A 19,103-nucleotide genomic window follows, 5' to 3' on the forward strand; every position below is an offset into this window, starting at 1 on the left:
GATGAAGACGTGGCGTCACTGCTGAGCCAGCAGGGCGTTACGGTTGGCCTTCATCTTCTCCAGACGCTTGGACAGGTGCGTGTTGTTGATCTCCAGCTCTTCTATCCGGTCCAGAGCCGAGCGCAGCTGGAGACACGGAAAATATACTTTAACATCCACAGAGCAACTAACACGGATCGTAATCAGGGTTCAATGAATTCAAGGATTTTATTCACTTGCCTGAAAAAAAAAACATTCTACTGGCACAAAGTCATGTTTACTGGCCCTTAAATTATATTTTTGATTGGGAAAAGTGACAAAGAAACGTAAAAAAAAGGACAAAAAACAAAAAACCCGACAAGAGTACAACAAAAATGTGACCAAAAAGTCACCAAAAAGTGAGCAAAATGTGACCAAAAAGTGAGCAAAATGTAACCAAAAAGTGAGCAAAATGTAACCAAAAAGTGACCAAAATGTAACCAAAAAGTGACCAAAATGTAACCAAAAAGTGACCACAAAGTAACCAAAATGTAACCAAAAAGTGACCAAATTGTAACCAAAAAGTGACCAAAATGTGACCACAAAGTGACCAAAAAGTAATCAAAATGTAACCAAAAAGTGAGCAAAACGTGACCAAAATGTAACCAAAAAGTGACCACAAAGTAACCAAAAAGTGACCACAAAGTGACCACAAAGTGACCACAAAGTGACCACAAAGTGACCACAAAGTGACCACAAAGTGACCAAAATGTAACCACAAAGTGACCAAAAAGTAACCAAAAAGTGACCAAAAAGTGACCAAAAAGTGACTAAAAAGTGACCAAATTGTAACCAAAATGTGACCAAATTGTAACCAAAAAGTGACCACAAAGTGACCAAAATGTAACCAAAATGTGACCACAAAGTGACCAAAAAGTGACCAAAAAGTGACCAAAATGTGACCAAAAAGTGACCAAAAAGTGACTAAAAAGTGACCAAATTGTAACCAAAAAGTGACCAAAATGTAACCAAAAAGTGACCACAAAGTGACCAAAATGTAACCACAAAGTGACCACAAAGTGACCACAAAGTAACCAAAAAGTCACCAAAAAAGGAGAACAAAAACTGACAACGATGCAACAAGAAAAGGTGACAAAAAAAAGTGGTTAAAAATCGAATGAAAACTAATAAAAAAAGAAGGCAAACAAAAATGTAAAAGTTAAATAAAATAAAAAAATAAAGTATATAAATACAAAACTATAAACCAACAAATAATAAAACCGGTAAAAAGCAGTAACTTAAAGATGACCAGACGCTGGCGCTCTCACCTCTCTCTGAAGTTTTCTCTTCTCCACTTTCAGCTCGTCTTCCATCTTCTCGCTGTTTTCAGACGCCGACTTGTATCGAGTCACCTGACCTTCCAGACGGATCACCTGGTCACATTAATAACAACGTTTCTCATTCAACTGAATCCAAAATACATTTATACTTTGTCCATGTTTTCGGCGCCTTTTTCAACGTTATAGTCGCCTTTCAGTTTAATGACGGTGTGTCTCTGTGTGTGTGTGTGTGTGTGTGTGTCTCTGTGTGTGTGTGTGTGTGTGTGTGTGTGTGTGTGTGTGTGTCTGTGTGTGTGTGTGTGTGTGTGTGTGTGTGTCTCTGTGTTTGTTTGTGTGTGTGTGTGTGTCTCTGTGTTTATGTGTGTGTGTGTGTCTCTGTGTTTGTTTGTGTGTGTGTGTCTCTGTGTTTGTTTGTGTGTGTGTGTGTCTCTGTGTTTGTTTGTGTGTGTGTGTCTCTCTGTGTTTGTGTGTCTCTCTGTGTTTGTGTGTGTGTCTCTGTGTGTGTGTGTGTGTGTGTATCTCTGTGTGTGTGTGTGTTCAATGTTTTCATCTACATTTTTTGTTCTCTCCAACGTACGAAAACATTTCTTGCAAGGTACCGAGTAACGAAGACGCTTCGAGGAAAACATATGGCAGTAAAAGTTTACATTTTGGGACAATATCACATCCTGAATAAGAACATTTGTCATTAAACTGAATGAAAAAAGCCTTTAAATGCTGATGACACTTACGTTTTGTTCCAGAGTCGTGACTTCCTGTTCAGATTTCACCAGTTTGAACTTGAGGTCACTGATTTGTCTGTTGGCGTCTCCTGAAGTAAGAAAACAACACCGTTATCAAAGTAAAGTAGAACAAATACAGTAGTTTATAACCCTAACTTACAGTCATGTGAAATAAATTCCCATAGAGGCAGGCAGACTTTTATTTTGAAAGGCCAGTTATTTCATGGATCCAGGATACTATGATCCTGATAAAGATCCCTTGGCCCCCCCATCATCACATACCCTTCACCATACCCCCCCACATCATCACATACCCTTCATCATACCCCCCCATCATCACATCCCCTTCACCATACCCCCACCATCATCACATCCCTTCACCATACCCCCCACATCATCACATCCCCTTCACCATACCCCCCCCCCATCATCACATACCCTTCACCATACCCCCCCCCCATCATCACATACCCTTCACCCATACCCCCACATCATCACATCCCTTCACCATACCCCCCACATCATCACATCCCCTTCACCATACCCCCCCCATCATCACATCCCCTTCACTATGTCCCCCCATCATCACATACCCTTCACCATACCCCCCATATCATCACATACCCTTCACCATACCCCCCCCATCATCACATCCCCTTCACCATACCCCCCACATCATCACATCCCCTTCACCATACCCCCCCCCCATCATCACATCCCCTTCACTATGTCCCCCCATCATCACATACCCTTCACCATACCCCCCCCCCACATCATCACATCCCCTTCACCATACCCCCCACATCATCACATCCCCTTCACCATACCCCCCACATCATCACATACCCTTCACCATACCCCCCACATCATCACATCCTCTTCACCATACCCCCCCATCATCACATCCCCTTCACCATACCCCCCCCATCATCACATACCCTTCACCATATCCCCCCCCCCATCATCACATACCCTTCACCATACCCCCCCCCCATCATCACATACCCTTCACCATACCCCCCCCATCATCACATACCCTTCACCATACCCCCCCCCCATCATCACATCCCCTTCACCATACCCCCCCACATCATCACATACCCTTCACCATACCCCCACATCATCACATACCCTTCACCATACCCCCACATCATCACATACCCTTCACCATACCCCCCCATCATCACATACCCTTCACCATACCTAGAGATTAACATGGTTGTATTTCAGTTAGTCTAATAGCTGGTTTGATCTGCATTGAGAGATGATCTTACAGGAAGTACCCCATGCCAGTCTCTAGGTATGGGGAAGTCAGATGTTGTAATGTTCTCATTTGATGACTGCACGATGAAAAGAAGAGGAAGAAAATAAAAAGGAAGCAACTACAACAAAGATTAAGAAGACAAAAAGTATGAAAAATGAGACGAGCCGAATAAAGCTGTCACTCCTGGCAACAGCAACGTGCGTTGTGTGGATGAAGCATGAAGTTAGTTTGCCTCATTTAGCAGCCAGCTCTCTGTCTCGTAACGTTACTACTCCGCTGCTCGTTTGTCCGTTACTGTAAAACCTCAGCTCCACGACTTGCTGGAAGTCGGCTTATTATCGGAAGCAATGGCACACATAAAAACGGCTGCTGTTCTGACCGTTCTGCTACGTTGATTTAATGGAAATGGTTTTTCTATCTGTTTTATTTGTATGGTTCTCACTCTGTAGCTCTAGAAGATGAGAGTCCATCCCGTTCTCCTGACCGTCCCCCTCTGGATCCTGGACTCCGTCTGTCCCGTTCTTCTGTCTCCGATCCAGCTGAGACTTTAACAGCCTCACCTGCACACAAACACAAAACAAACTGTGATTGGGTGGCCATTTTTGAGACCTATTAAGACATACAACCAAATCCAGCAGCTGCAATATTTGGGGTAGCACCTAGGGAGCCTGTGCTCAGGCTGATGCCTTTTCTTCATTATTAGAAACTAATCTTGTTACGGTGGAAATCTAACAAACCCCCACTCCATTCAAATTGGGAAGAGAGTGTCATGGCACATCTAAAGCTGGAGACACTTAAGTACGCTACAAGAGGCTCCATTCACAAGTATTTTGAAGTCTCGCGGCCATTTATACTGTACTTTGAACAAGAATTTGTACCCAAGCAGCAGTAGTAGGTCTCTCTGAAACCCCAATTAAAAGATATGAATAATAATACTAATAACTTCACAGATTGTTTTTTTTATGCACATTGGGCCTTAGGGATGCACCAAATCCAGGATTCAGCTTCAGATTGGGCTGAATATCGGGCTTTTTGACGGGGTTCTGGTTTCTGCTGAACCCTACGCTTGCACTCCGCGCTACGCTGGTTGCCGTAATGACGGCGCCGTTGATTACAGGAAGGTGTTTACGTAGGTGGAGCTTCAATGCAGCAGGCTGAGAGGAAGTGGAAATGGAACTGGTGAGCAGAAAAAGTGTTGTTTGGCAGTACTTTCAGTCAAAAGAAGGCCATTCAAGTCCAGCTACATGTTCAATTCCTCCATGTTCAAGGCCTCCATTCATACAGGACAGATGAAGACATGAAAGGGGGGCTGCACACAAGAAGGCTGGGTATAGTTTAAAAAAAGTATTCCAGTACCTACTACGTGAGTCCGTCTCTGTGTGACGTAGTTTTTCCTGCGTGTCTCTACGATGTGTAACGTTAGACAGCCAATCACAGACATTATTAGATCTTGGTAGAAGCATGCTGTGTGCTGATTGGTTCCCTGACACTGATGAGATTTACTCCTTGGGTATTTAAATTGGGTGTTGAATGATGAGGCATTTTTTCTTTACTTTAATTCGGTACCCAGCCCTACTTTTAAAGTACATTTAGAACAGATAAAAAATGTAAGATTTATCAATTAACCATTTAATTGATTGACAGCCCTAATTTAAATGTAATCCTAGAACAAAAGCAAACATCACCTGGTCCTGTAAACTCTCTCGTTCCTCAAATAGTTTCTTCAGCCGGAGCTCTGAAACACAACAGAAGAGATAACTGAATTATCGGGACCACAAGATGAACATCAGAAACAAACAGGAAAGTATTCAGGGTTAAAATAAGTGCATCATTTGCCCTATTCAAAACAACAATAAAGAGAACAGAAGCTCCAGAAGGTAAAGTTTTGCCGTCTTTCTGATGTGTGGCCCAAAAAAAACAACCAAAAAACAATTAATGTATCTTTAACGAATTGGAAATATAGAGGACCGAGAATAGAGCCCTGAGGAACCCCACAAGTAATTATATTTACACTCAGTCAGTGCGTTTACATGCACAGCAGTAACCGGGGTACACACACACACACACACACCGACACACACACACACACCCGACACACACACAGATACACACACACACACACACACACACACACACACACACACGACACACAGATACACACACACACACAGACACACACCCGACACACACACACACAGATACACACCCGACACACACACAGATACACACCCACACCGGACACACACAGATACACACCCACACGCACACACGCACCCGACACACACACACACGCACCCGACACACACACACACACACACACACACACACACACACACACACACACACACACCCGACACACACGCACACACACACAGATACACACCCGACACACACACGCACACACAGATACACACCCAACACACACACACACACACACACCCGACACACACACACACACCCGAGACACACACACAGATACACGCCCGACACACACACACACGCCCGACACACACACACACGCCCGACACACACACACGCCCGACACACACACACCCGACACACACACACCCGCTGCAAGAGTTGAATTGTGTTGAACTTCTCCCTACGTGAGCGACGCGCAGCGCAAAACAATTAACAAGAGACGGATTCTTCCGTTTGTGAACTGTTGATCATTTTAGGCAGCTTTTTGCCAACATGTTTACTAAAGTACTTTATGGTTGTTGTGGTGTAATTTGGAGTTTATTTGCTCCCTAGTGGCAAAAAATTACTTATTAAAGCTTCATGTTGGACAGTTTTAGATGGTTAATTACACACACATATTACATTCAGAGTTAATATAATATAAAAGGAATTATTGACAGTTTGGTTCGTTGCTTCATCATATTTCTATTACAGTAGCAAACAACATTTTCTCCCAATTATTTCCCCGCGAATAATTATGGATTGAGTTGTAAACACGCAATTGTTTCCCCATTAATCACATACATAAACAGGGACTCACAAAAGAAATTAATGAAAGAAAACACAAAATAAAATCATAAATGAGGTAATAAATACAGTTTCTTACCCCCTGTAAAGTGTTGTGATATCACTGGCAAGAACATCTCAAAGAATTGGACACATACTGATAATACAAAATGTAAATAAAATAATAAAACTATACAGGAAATTAAATCAAGCCAATACTGCACCAGTGCCTAAACGACCGTTATCTACCGGACTGAATAGCAATGTGGATTTCGGTGCCTCATTTTAGTGCCACTTAAATGTCTGCACTGCTCTCTGATGCTCTGAAACAGACGTTAGGGGCAACACGAGCATCGTTGTATGTGACGCTAGTTAAGACTACACTTGACAGCCAGTAACATTAGCCTACCTTTAGCTAGTTAACACTACACTTAGCAGCAGGTAATGTTAGCCTACCGTTAGCTAGTTAACACTACACTGAGCAGCAGGTAATGTTAGCCTACCGTTAGCTAGTTAACACTACACTTAGCAGCAGGTAATGTTAGCCTACCGTTAGCTAGTTAACACTACACTGAGCAGCAGGTAACATTAGTCTACCGTTAGCTAGTTAACACTACACTTAGCAGCAGGTAATGTTAGCCTACCGTTAGCTAGTTAACACTACACTTAGCAGCAGGTAACGTTAGCCTACCGTTAGCTAGTTAACACTACACTTAGCAGCAGGTAACGTTAGCCTACCATTAGCTAGCAGCTGGATTAAACACTGTTAAAATGCTGACAGCTAAACGGTGTAAAGGGTGTCTGTATTTCACTGTAGAAGAGCCAACAGTGGGACGTTAAGCAGTCTGCAGCTGCCGGAAAAACAACACAGACGGTGCGTTCACTTGAAACTAGTAAGCCTCATGGTGCATTCAAAGTTATTGAAAAATACCCTATTACCCTATTATTATTTTTTAAGTATCGGTACAGGCACGGGCACCGTTTTAAAAGTATAGTTTTAACACCGGTATCGGAAAAAACCCAAACAATACCCAAACCTATTGAAGACCTATTTCCTTTTACGATTAAATCTATTATGAATCATATTTGCACAACATTTCTAACCAATCATTGTAGCAGTGGATGTTTTCGACCACAGAAAACCCCTGAATTTCATTCAAAAACTAGCTCAGACACCCAATACAAAAGGTGAGATTTCTGCTTTATTAAAAGACAATATATTGGTTTTATGACAAGACCACGCGACTACGCATGCCAAGTGTCACTCCCTGTGTGAAAGCCCTTTATCAATCGCCTGTAGCTGACACTAAACACATCATACAGACAGATAAAGTAGTCGGGAGCGTGCCTATGTTCCCACATTTCTAAAAAAAATAAATCTAAATTAGGCCCTATGTTCCCATATTTCCTTTTTCATATATTTGTATCAGATTTTATCCCCATTTCTCCCAATTTGGTAGCCAATTACACCCAACCTATTATCCAGTACCAATGTAGCTTTTAGCTAAATCTAGTAACTAACCCTAACCCCAGCTAACCCTAACCCTGGGAACATAGGGCTGTGGGACCATTGGGCTGTGGGACCATTGGGCTGACCCCAAGTAGTCAGGGTACAGTTTGTGGCATAAATGGCCTTATAACATGAAAAATAGAAAAGGTTATATGTCCAAATCTAACCAATCTTGTGAAGCCAATCACGTAGCTAACATCAGATTAGCGCTGCAACTAACTATTATTTTCAATGTCCTCAAATGTTGTTTTGTCGACAACTTAAAAGTATTTAGTTTACTTTAGTTTCTTCTCTCTGAGGAGAGAAGAAACTAGAACATATTCACATTTAACAAGCTGGAATCAGAGACTTATAAACTGACTCAAACTCTATTAAGTAGACAACTAATTGATTGATCTATAATCTTTGCAGCTGCTTTTTAGATTTTAGTTTGTTTTTTGTTAATCTATGAAATCTTGCAGTCAGTTTTGTGTTCGTATTTCCTGCTGCGCAAACCGAATCCTCTCCTTTTACTCAGGTTTTTCACGCTGCTCGCCACTGAAACATCTCCAACAACAGCCTCGACCGCTGGTTGTTGTTGCATTTCCAGCACCTCCTCGCAGCTGTCCAAGTCTCCAACCGACAGCTCCTCCTGATCCTCAGCAGTCGATCCTTTTGACTCGACAATACATTGATCCTCAATTATCCCTTCCTGTAGGCTCATCAACAGCAGCTCTGGAACCGCCATCGCCTTGATTTCATCTGCAGTCATTTCTAAAAGCCGTCTGACCGTTGAACTTGGAGAGTTTGTCGATAGTGTTCGACGCCTACTGAGTTGCGTCTCAACAACTTCCTCAACAGGAACACATTTGGGTTTTGCAGGTTCGGCAAAGTAAAATTCAACAAAAACTATTTCCTCAGACCAGCTCATCACTGTTGGATCGCTCTGACTTTGCTTTTCTTCTATTTCAACTGAGCTTGCACCGGGCGTTTCTTCTGGAGAAGATTCAGTGACTTTCAAAGTAAAATTATATATTCCCTGCATGCCTCCTGAGGTACTTCCTGTTGCGTCTTGGTCAGCACTTGCTCGAGGCTCCTGAACGTCTTCACAAACTTTCCTTGGATATGTTTGTGGATGTACCTCCAGAGATGCTACTTCGAACATTTCTGAGACCGAACGGTCTTTAACTATCGTTGAATGTCCAGCAGCGCTCTGCCCCACACTTTCAGGATCTTCTGTTCTTTTACTTCCTGCTGTTAAGTCCTCCAAAGGCACTTCATCCTCCGCAGCCAAGTCTACGAAATCTGAAATCCATCGATTGAGAGATTCTGGGACATCCGGGAATTTTCTTGAGATTTTAGCTGCACAACTCTGTTTTTCAACAAACCCTTTCAGCATGCTTCGAATCTTCTTTTTCAAACTACTCCAGTCCTTCCACATCTCAACTGGGACAAATTTAATTGACGACTTTGAGGTTTCCGTCTGGTCGTTACATTCGGGACGATCAGAGGAACATTCAGGACGATCAGAGGAACATTCAGGACGATCAGAGGAACATTCAGGACGATCAGAGGAACATTCAGGACGATCAGAGGAACATTCCGTCAGTTCAGAGCAACATTCCGGCAGTTCAGAGCAACATTCCGGAAGTTCAGAGGAACATTCCGTCAGTTCAGAGCAACATTCCGGAAGTTCAGAGGAACATTCCGGAAGTTCAGAGGAACATTCCGGAAGTTCAGAGGAACATTCCGGAAGTTCAGAGGAACTGTCTTGAGTCACAACAATAAATCGGGCGACGGAAGATTTCGGCTCACACGTTCCTAGCTCAATTTCCATTGGTTGTTTTGTAAACAAAGTTTTTCCTTGGCATCTCATGTGAAACTTCTTGGTTGGATCCTTTTCACTTCCTTTGTTTCTTGGTAGTTTCCTTGCGTTCTTGTTTCTACGTGGGTGGTTTTCGGTTTGTTCTCTGGCCTGTTCATCGAACCCCTTCACTTGTTTTAAAGCTTCCATTTTGGTTTGGTCGCCGGTGGATATTGCGTTACGAGACTGGGAACAGCGGTTGTATTTCCTGTCGTCCTGCGGGAGTTCGCTGCCCTCTGCTGGCTGTCGCTTCCGAACTTTCCCTGAAAGATCATGAAGAAAAGATTGGACGACCAAACGGAGAATTTAACGGTAAAGATGTTGGGAATTAGCCCGAACCGATGACAGAAGAATCAACGTCTTGATCACAGAAGAATTAAAGGAGAGTTCTCGTTTCAGTCTTCAGGATGATGCTGATGTGTTGGCAGGTAGATGCTACATTTTAACCCACTGAGGTCTAAGGGCATATACACACATCTTGTTATTTATCTTTTTAGGGTATTTCTATAAAACTGATCCCCTTGTGTTTCATATCAAAATGTTCAGAACTCAGCTTTACATATAGAGACGCCCAAATCTGTCCCAGAGCAACGTGTGAAGAGATAATTTGGCGCAAAAGCTGAAACGATGTTGGCTCTTTGAAATTCCTCAAATCTCTTTTTAAAAAACAAACCTTAACTTAGGATGTGTGTGTGTGTGTGTATATATATATATATATATATATATATAAAAAATATATGTGTGTCTGTCTGTGATGCTTTAAATGAGTTTACCAAAGTATGAAATGACTCACATAGTAAATAAATGTCTGAAATGAAATGTAATATCGCGTTTTGAGTCAGAGTTTTGTCGTACGTCGCTTAGACGCCCCGGAGCGTCTCTGGTCCTCAGAGGGTTAAAACATCCAACCTAAACAAGACATTTGTTGATAGAAGTCACCAAATGTTCTCATCAGAAAGTTAAACAAGTATTGTGTAAGTGGCATGCGTTTGTTAAACATTCAGACATGGAGATCATGAGTTTTATTCCAAAATATGACAAAATTACCTTCATCCATTTATTAAAACTGTCATGTTATTGTTTGTTTTGATTAAATCTGTTTTTAACTATTGGAAGAACACACACACACACACTTATTCTTACCCAGCATGCTCTCTCTGCCAGCAGGAGACATTTCCTGAGCCAATCGGGAGGCTGTTTCTGCGCTGACATCATCCTCTGCTTCGCCCTGCCCCGTCTCCCCGTTGGTGGAGACCTCAGGAGAGGTGACGACGACCCCGTGTTCCTGTTACGGAGGAAATCATCACGTCATTCACCTGTCCATCAATAACCAATGAGAGGACTTTCTCTGTGTGATGTCACACATCACAGCCAGGTGCTCCTCTGAGTACCTTCAGTAAGTCTCGGAGTCGGACGACTTCGTCTCTGAGCCGGTTGTGTTCGATCCGAACGATGTCGGAGATTTCTCTCTGCCTCTCCAACGCCTGAGAGAGGCGGGCGAGGAAGAGGGCAAGGGAGAGGGCGAGGAAGAGGGCGAGGAAGAAGGCGAGGAAGAAGGCGAGGGAGAGGAAGAAGGCGAGGGAGAGGAAGAAGGCGAGGGCGAGCAAGAGAGCGAGGAAGAAGGCGAAGGAGAGGGTAAGCAAGAGGACGAGGAAGAAGGCGAGGAAGAGGGCGAGCAAGAGGGAGACGAGGGGGAGAGGAAGAAGGCGAGGGAGAGGAAGAGGGCGGGGAGAGGAAGAAGGCGAGGGAGAGGAAGAGGGCGAGGGAGAGGAAGAGGGCGAGGAAGAGGACGGGGGTGAGGAAGAAGGCGAGGGAGAGGGCGAGGAAGAGGACGGGGGTGAGGAAGAAGGCGAGGGAGAGGGCGAGGGAGAGGAAGAGGAGGAAGAAGGACGGGAGGGGTGAGGAAGAAGGCGAGGGAGAGGGCGAGGAAGAGGACGGGGGTGAGGAAGAAGGCGAGGGAGAGGACGGGGGTGAGGAAGAAGGCGAGGGAGAGGGCGAGGCAGTAAAGGTGAGGAAGTGAAACAGAGGAAACATTCAGGAGTATTAGTTCATGTTAAACAGGAAGTTAAACAGGAAGTTAAACAGGAATGTTTTTAAAGAACTGTTCTGCTACGTTTTCATGGCTGAAGGACACGTTTCCTCTGAACAGTTTGAAACAATGTGCAACGAGCTTTAAAGGGGAACTATGCAGCTTTTTTTAGCTTAATGGACCTTAACTCAACATCCATTAGAATGGTTATAGGACTGTTTTCGGGTTGAGTGGTGGTCGTCCCGCCTCCCCCTAGCGCCTGTGAGCAGAAAAGCCACCCTCGCTACTGGCCGAAAGTTGCGTCAGGAAGTATCGCGTGATATCAGGTCTCGCGATGCAACAAATTGCTTCACGGCACTGCACACATACGGCCATTCAGGAAGCAGCTGGCTAGGTAGTGATGGAGGTCTCACACTATCGGCATGGCTGAACCGCCTAAACAGAAGCAGAAAGCTAGGAAAGCAATGTTAGAGCAACAGAGGAAGAGGAAACAGCAGACTGACAGAGAGGAGTCAGACAGGTAGGGGGGGTCTACAGAGAAACCTGTAGGGGGGTCTACAGAGAAACCTGTAGGGGGGGGTCTATAGAGAAACCTGTAGGGGGGAGCTCTACGGAGAAACCTGTAGGGGAGCTCTACAGAGAAACCTGTAAGGGGAGCTCTATGGAGAAACCTGTAGGGGGGGCTCTACAGAGGAAACCTGTAGGGGGGCTCTACAGAGAAACCTGTAGGGGGGTCTACAGAGAAACCTGTAGGGGGGGCTCTACGGAGAAACCTGTAGGGGGGGCTCTATAGAGAAACCTGTAGGGGGGGCTCTACGGAGAAACCTGTAGGGGGGAGCTCTACAGAGAAACCTGTAGGGGGGGCTTTACGGAGAAACCTGTAGGGGGGCTCTATAGAGAAACCTGTAGGGGGGCTCTACAGAGAAACCTGTAGGGGGGAGCTCTACAGAGAAACCTGTAGGGGGGCTCTACAGAGAAACCTGTAGGGGGGGCTTTACGGAGAAACCTGTAGGGGGGGCTCTATAGAGAAACCTGTAGGGGGGGCTCTATAGAGAAACCTGTAGGGGGGGCTCTATGGAGAAACCTGTAGGGGAGCTCTACAGAGAAACCTGTAAGGGGGGCTCTACAGAGGAACCTGTAGGGGGAGCTCTACGGAGAAACCTGTAGGGCGAGCTTTACGGAGAAACCTGTAGGGGGGCTCTACTAGGGGGGGCTAGAGAAACCTGTAGGGGAGCTCTACGGAGAAACCTGTAGGGGGAGCTCTATAGAGAAACCTGTAGGGGGGGCTTTACGGAGAAACCTGTAGGGGGGCTTTACGGAGAAACCTGTAGGGGGTGGCTCTACGGAGAAACCTGTAGGGGGGCTCTATAGAGAAACCTGTAGGGGGGCTTTACGGAGAAACCTGTAGGGCGAGCTTTACGGAGAAACCTGTAGGGCGAGCTTTACGGAGAAACCTGTAGGGGGGGCTCTATGGAGAAACCTGTAGGGGGGGGCTCTACGGAGAAACCTGTAGGGGGGGGCTCTATAGAGAAAGCAGAGAAGAAATGGCCCAAACTGCATAGCGCCCCTTTAAAGATATGTTTTCTCTCATGTGGGGGGTCAGCGCTACGTTGGAAGGTTTACATTTAAATCTGTGGTCTGAAATTAACTGTGTCGTACCGCCATCTTCTTCTCTTTCCACTGCAGAACTTCCTGCAGGTCAGAAACCTCCTGACAATAACTGCTGCTCTTCATCCGCAGCTCAGACACCTCCTGATGATGAGGAGGAGGAAGTGTAAAACCCAGAGAGATGGAGGAAGATGAAGATCAGTCAGAGTTAGTAAGAAGATCAGACTGAACTCAGACGATGAACTGAAGATTTAACTAAACTAAACGTTAGTTTTGTCTCCGACGTCTGAAGAACACAACATGAAAACAATAAAACATAATAATTACAGCACGATCCAAGGATTACATTTCATAAAAGCCCTAGAGGGACACGTACCCCCTGCAGTCCTCCTAAGTACCCCTAGGGGGACACGTACCCCCTGCAGTCCTCCTAAGTACCCCTAGAGGGACACGTACCCCCTGCAGTCCTCCTAAGTACCCCTAGAGGGACACGTACCCCCTGCAGTCCTCCTAAGTACCCCTAGAGGGACACGTACCCTCTGCAGTCCTCCTGAGTACCCCTAGAGGGACACGTACCCCCTGCAGTCCTCCTAAGTACCCCTAGAGGGACACGTACCCCCTGCAGTCCTCTAGAGTACCCCTAGAGGGACACGTACCCCCTGCAGTCCTCCTAAGTACCCCTAGAGGGACACGTACCCCCTGCAGTCCTCCAAGTACCCCTAGAGGGGACACGTACCCCCCTGCAGTCCTCCTAAGTACCCCTAGAGGGACACGTACCCCCTGCAGTCCTCCAGAGTACCCCTAGAGGGACACGTACCCTCTGCAGTCCTCCAGAGTACCCCTAGAGGGACACGTACCCCCTGCAGTCCTCCTAAGTACCCCTAGAGGGACACCTACCCCCTGCAGTCCTCCAGAGTACCCCTAGATGTACATTTCATCCTGTAAAGTTGACAGTTTGTTGACGGGAGACTGACCGTGAGCAGTGCCTCAGCCTGTCTCAGAGTTTCCTCCATCTCTTTAAACTGGAACTGCAGAACACGGTGAGCCTGACGCTCACGCTCACACTCCTGAAAGAGCAAAACAAAGGCATAATAACCAACGATATCTCTAAAATAATACACATTTACTCAGCTCTTCTCCCACTCTTTACAAGGTTTTTCTTTCCCGTTTTCTCTACCGTAAAGACAAAATATACAGTCGTAACTTTACTCCATAAACTGGTTTAGTTTAACATGAAACAGCCGTGAAATCACCATCACCAAACCCACCAGACTCCATGTAAATAATCAGGACTTTTAGCGTGTATAGAGCCAGCATATCTCCACCAGACTCCATGTAAATAATCAGGACTTTTAGCGTGTATAGAGCCAACATATCTCCACCAGACTCCATGTAAATAATCAGGACTTTTAGCGTGTATAGAGCCAGCATATTTCCACATGTAAATGGGTGAATTAAGGGTTTATTTCAACCAAACCAGAGTGGTGATTGTTGGAACAGTGGAAAGATGAACCAAGATGGCTTTTAATAGTTTTATTTAGTTTCTGTCCACTTTGAAAGAAGTGTGTTTTACGATGATAAAAGTCCTGATTATTTACATGGAGTCTGGTGGGTTTAGCGAATGTGGGAGAGAGAGAGAGAGAGAGTTTTCCACAAACGCTGGTGTTTTCTGGACCGTACAGGCAGAATATAAAGTGGTATTTGACTCGGACGTTTGAGGCTCTGTGTCTGTACCTTACTGCGGTCTTCACAGTGTCTTCGGGACTCCCACAGCAGCTCCTCCGTGTCTCCCAGCTCCTCCCTCAGAGTCTCCACCTGATACATCAGAGCAGACTTCTCGTTGTGCAGCTGAGCGATAGAAACCATCGCTTTACGGTACTTCTCCTCCGACTCCGCCAGAGAGTCCTGGACACACACACATTTGGTTTGCATTAGCATAACGTTTCTCCGTGTTAACGTTGAGAATATTGGGCATTTTTGGCCTTTATTTGATAGCGTAGTCGTGAAAGGGGAGAAAGAGGGGGATGAATGACACATGCAGCAAAGGGCCGCAGGTCGGAGTTGAACGTGCGGCCACTGTGGTGAGCACTGAGCCTCTGTACATGGGGCGCACGCTCTACCTGGTGAGCTACCCAGGCGCGCAGTTCATTTTAACCCAAAAAAACTAAACGTTGCAGGTCAACGGGAGGACAACACGAGGTTATTAGAGCGGTAAGTTAGTCTTCCCGTCGACCTGCAACTTTCTGAGTCAATATTTTAAATAAACCCAAATTTCTGATATAGAAACCTTTTAAAAACAGGTCAGATTTGACCTGATGACAACAGGAGGGATATTATAGCGTTGAGTTAAAGTCTGTGTACCTTCATGTCTCTGATGGACGCCTCCGTCTCCACAGAGAACGACGTGTCGCAGCTTCCTCTGCGAGAGGAGGCTCCGCCCAGAGACGCCAGCGTGGCGGCCGAGAGCGTCGACGCCGTCCTCGAGCCCTGAGGAAGAGGAGAACACATCATCATCATTACAACATTAAGGTTACTTCTATATAAATTGTGGCAGAACTGGAGAACAAACTCTCTCAGAATTAAAGAGATGAAGTTACTTTATCAGCGAAGTCTCTGTCCGGTCTCTCCTCCACCTGAACACACAAACACACTTCATTCAGCCAGCGCTTTCATTCACCCTATATAATATTAACATTAGTGCTCTCATGTTGGAGTTATTGAGATTGAGTGGACAGAGAGAAGAACAGAGAAGAGGGGGAGAGAGAGAGAGAGAGAGAGAGAGAGAGAGACGGTCAGACTGACAGCCAGAGATGAGTGCTCACCACTGGGCTCGCACGAGCTGAACTCGCCCTGGAGGAAGTTCTGGAGCCGGAGCCGAAAAACCCGCTATAGTCAGAGGGCTGGAAAGATGAAGGAAAGAGGGAGGAAAGAGGGAGGGATGAGAAAGGAAATAGGGGAAGGAAAAAGAAATAAAAAAGGAAGGAATTAAAAGAGAGAAACAGTTGTTATTTTCAGTTCATCAGGATGTAAGTCAGATAAATCGATCAGGAAGGAGGAAGGAAGGAAAGAAGGGAGTAAAGAGGAGAGGAGGACCTGAGGAAGGAAGGAAGGAAGGAAGGAAGGAAGGAAGGAAGGAAGGAAGGGAGTAAAGAGGAAAGAAGGACCTGAGGAAGGAGGAGAGGAAGAAAGGAAAGAAGGAAGGAAGGAAGGAAGGAAGGGAGTAAAGAGGAAAGGAGGACCTGAGGAAGGAGGAGAGGCGGAGAAAGGGGGGAAAAGAAGGAAGGAAAGAGGAACAAAGGTAGGAGAGAGGGAAAGAAAGGAAGGAGAGAGGAATAAAAGAAGGGAGGAGAAGAGACAACGGACGAGAAGGAAGGAAAGAAGGAAGGGAGGAGGGGGAGGATGAGAGAAAAGACTAGGGAGGAGGGGGAAGAGAGGGAGGGAGGACCCAAAGAAGGAAGGGAGGAGGGAAGGCGGAGAGAAGAGACGATTGAGGACCTAAGGAAGGAAGTAGGAAGAGAGGGGGAGGTGTGTGTGTGGATCTGTCTGTCTGTATGTCCCGTTCATGTGTGTGGATCTGTCTGTCCCGTTCGTGTCTGTCTGTCTGTCTGTCTGTCTCTGTGTGTGTGTGTGTGTCTCTGTCTGTCTATAGTGGACCGTAGCATCTTAACCCTAATCCGCACAGGATTATGAAATGAAGCTGCCTTCAAGTGCAGTCAGCAATGTCGAGATCTATAAACGATCTGACGGAAAGCAATAACTGTAGCTACTCGTTATAGTGTGTCCTCTCCAACACTGAACCAAAGCTACACCCTTGAATGTAATAAATACAAGTAGAAAGTATAAAAGAGTCAGAAACAGAAATAAGACTCACCCTGAGGCTGCCTCGACTCCCCACAGACATCCTCTCTTCATCATCTGACATCTGCAAACACACAGACAACAAGTTAACCCACACACACACGGACACCAGATCCGCCAGTCTGGACCCGAACCTGGTTCTGGTTCTGGACCTTCTGGCTGCTCAGTTACACTCACAATCCCAACTGAGCTGCTGAAAACATTCATTTAAAAACGTACAATGTCATTTTTTTTCTCAATGAAAACAAAGAAGCAGTTTTGGTGACGTGGTGAAGCAGCGTGGGATCGTGGGAGTTGTAGTCTTCATGCAGTCAGCTTCATCCCGGTTAGGATTTCCATCAGTGTTCATCGTTCAGGAGGTTTTTATCCGCAGAAGTCTCATCTCCAAAAAGAACCGGCAAAAACACGTGAATAATCGCCGTCACCAAACCCACCAGACTCCATGTAAATAATCAGGACTTTTAGCGTGTATAGAGTCAGCATATCTCCACCAGACTCCATGTAAATAATCAGGACTTTTAGCGTGTATAGAGCCAGCATATCTCCACCAGACTCCATGTAAATAATCAGGACTTTTAGCGTGTATAGAGCCAGCATATCTCCACCAGACTCCATGTAAATAATCAGGACTTTTAGCGTGTATAGAGCCAGCATATCTCCACATGTAAATGGGTGAATTAAGGGTTTATTTCAACCAAACCAGAGTGGTGATTGTTGGAACAGTGGAAAGATGAACCAAGACGGCTTTTGGTAGTTTTATTTAGTTTCTGTCCACTTTGAATGAAGTGTGTTTTACGATGATAAAAGTCCTGATTATTTACATGGAGTCTGGTGTGTTTGGTGATGGTGATTTCGGGGCTGTTTAATGTTAAACAAAAAGGATCTTACTCTTTAACTAAAAGGTTTCCTTTTCATAATGTTGTCAGACACTTCCAGGTTGAAAAAATACCAACGTTAACCCTATAAACAAAGTTTCTTTGCAGACAACATGCACAAAAGGGGATATGTCTGGTTTAAACATTGTTGGAAACATTTGGGATATACATTATAAATATTATACATATTATAGAACAGAGGAGAGAGATACAGACCGAAGTGTGTCTCCGTGAGTGGCGAGAATACCGCTCACTGTCCTCCTGGAAGGCCAGGAAGAAGAAAGACAACAAGTTACAGAGCTGCTTGGCCTTCAAAATAAAATCTAAAATTAAATAAATAAATAGATTAATACAGTTTTTTTATTACAAATTAAATGTTAAATGTAATAATTAAGGACATTAAAATAAGATAGTTACAGTAAATAAAAAAAACATTTAATAAAAACGATATTTAAAAAAAAGAATAAAAAATGAAATATACACAAAATAAAATAAATAAATGGTCTGAAAATAAAACATTTAATTTAAATAAAATACAATAACTATACTAAAATAAATCTAATTATATAATAAATCAAATACTAATAAAATATAAATATTAAAAAGTCAATACAATAAATTAAAAATAAAATAAATAAAATAGAAAGTCTGAAAAATAATAAAAATATTAAAAATTTAAATAAAATAAAACAAAAATAATCTAAATTAATAAAGTAATAATAAAATAAAATGAGCATGAAACAATAAATCAAAAACATGAAGAAAAAAAAATACATTAGTGGAATAAAATCACTATATGTTTGTATAAAAAAATGACAAAAACATAAAAAATAAAATGATATATACAGATTACAACTTTAAGGTTGAATAAAATAAATAATATTTATTCTACATAGCGTGCAGAAACCAGTAAAGAGTTTAAAGTGGTCTGAACTGGGAGATAATGTGTCAGACGAGGATTAAACAGGCTGTTAATCCACACACGCACAGAAAAACAGACACACACACACACACACACACACACACACAGACAGAAAAACAGACACACACACACAGACAGACAAAGACACACACACACACACACACACACACACACACAGACAGAAAAACAGACACACACACACACACA

At 44.2% G+C, this 19,103-nt stretch overlaps 1 protein-coding gene across 8 annotated transcripts in view; it reads right to left on the minus strand.

Moving 5' to 3' along the window:
• Positions 1–15: 15 nt before the first annotated feature.
• The window catches only part of lrrfip1b (leucine rich repeat (in FLII) interacting protein 1b), a 27,282-nt gene continuing 8,194 nt past the window's right edge, over positions 16–19,103 (minus strand). For 3 of the 8 annotated variants that reach the window (XM_078243364.1, XM_078243365.1, XM_078243366.1), the window contains 10 exons: positions 18,191–18,235; positions 17,113–17,163; positions 15,839–15,874; positions 15,603–15,728; positions 14,976–15,146; positions 14,216–14,308; positions 13,293–13,385; positions 10,996–11,088; positions 10,748–10,889; positions 7,436–9,867 (listed from right to left, as the gene is read on the minus strand). In XM_078243364.1, coding sequence (XP_078099490.1) covers positions 8,207–9,867; positions 10,748–10,889; positions 10,996–11,088; positions 13,293–13,385; positions 14,216–14,308; positions 14,976–15,146; positions 15,603–15,728; positions 15,839–15,874; positions 17,113–17,163; positions 18,191–18,235 — 2,511 coding nt within the window. In that variant the 3' untranslated portion in view covers positions 7,436–8,206. Of the gene's footprint in view, positions 127–1,286; positions 1,392–2,029; positions 2,110–3,726; positions 3,845–4,969; positions 5,020–7,435; positions 9,868–10,747; positions 10,890–10,995; positions 11,089–13,292; positions 13,386–14,215; positions 14,309–14,975; positions 15,147–15,602; positions 15,729–15,838; positions 15,875–17,112; positions 17,164–18,190; positions 18,236–19,103 lie in introns of those variants that run through there. The other 5 variants (XM_078243371.1, XM_078243367.1, XM_078243368.1 and 2 more) reach the window with 5 other exon arrangements.

Source organism: Sander vitreus, chromosome 24 (assembly GCF_031162955.1).
Source record: "Sander vitreus isolate 19-12246 chromosome 24, sanVit1, whole genome shotgun sequence".
Taxonomy (NCBI): Eukaryota; Metazoa; Chordata; class Actinopteri; order Perciformes; family Percidae; genus Sander; species Sander vitreus.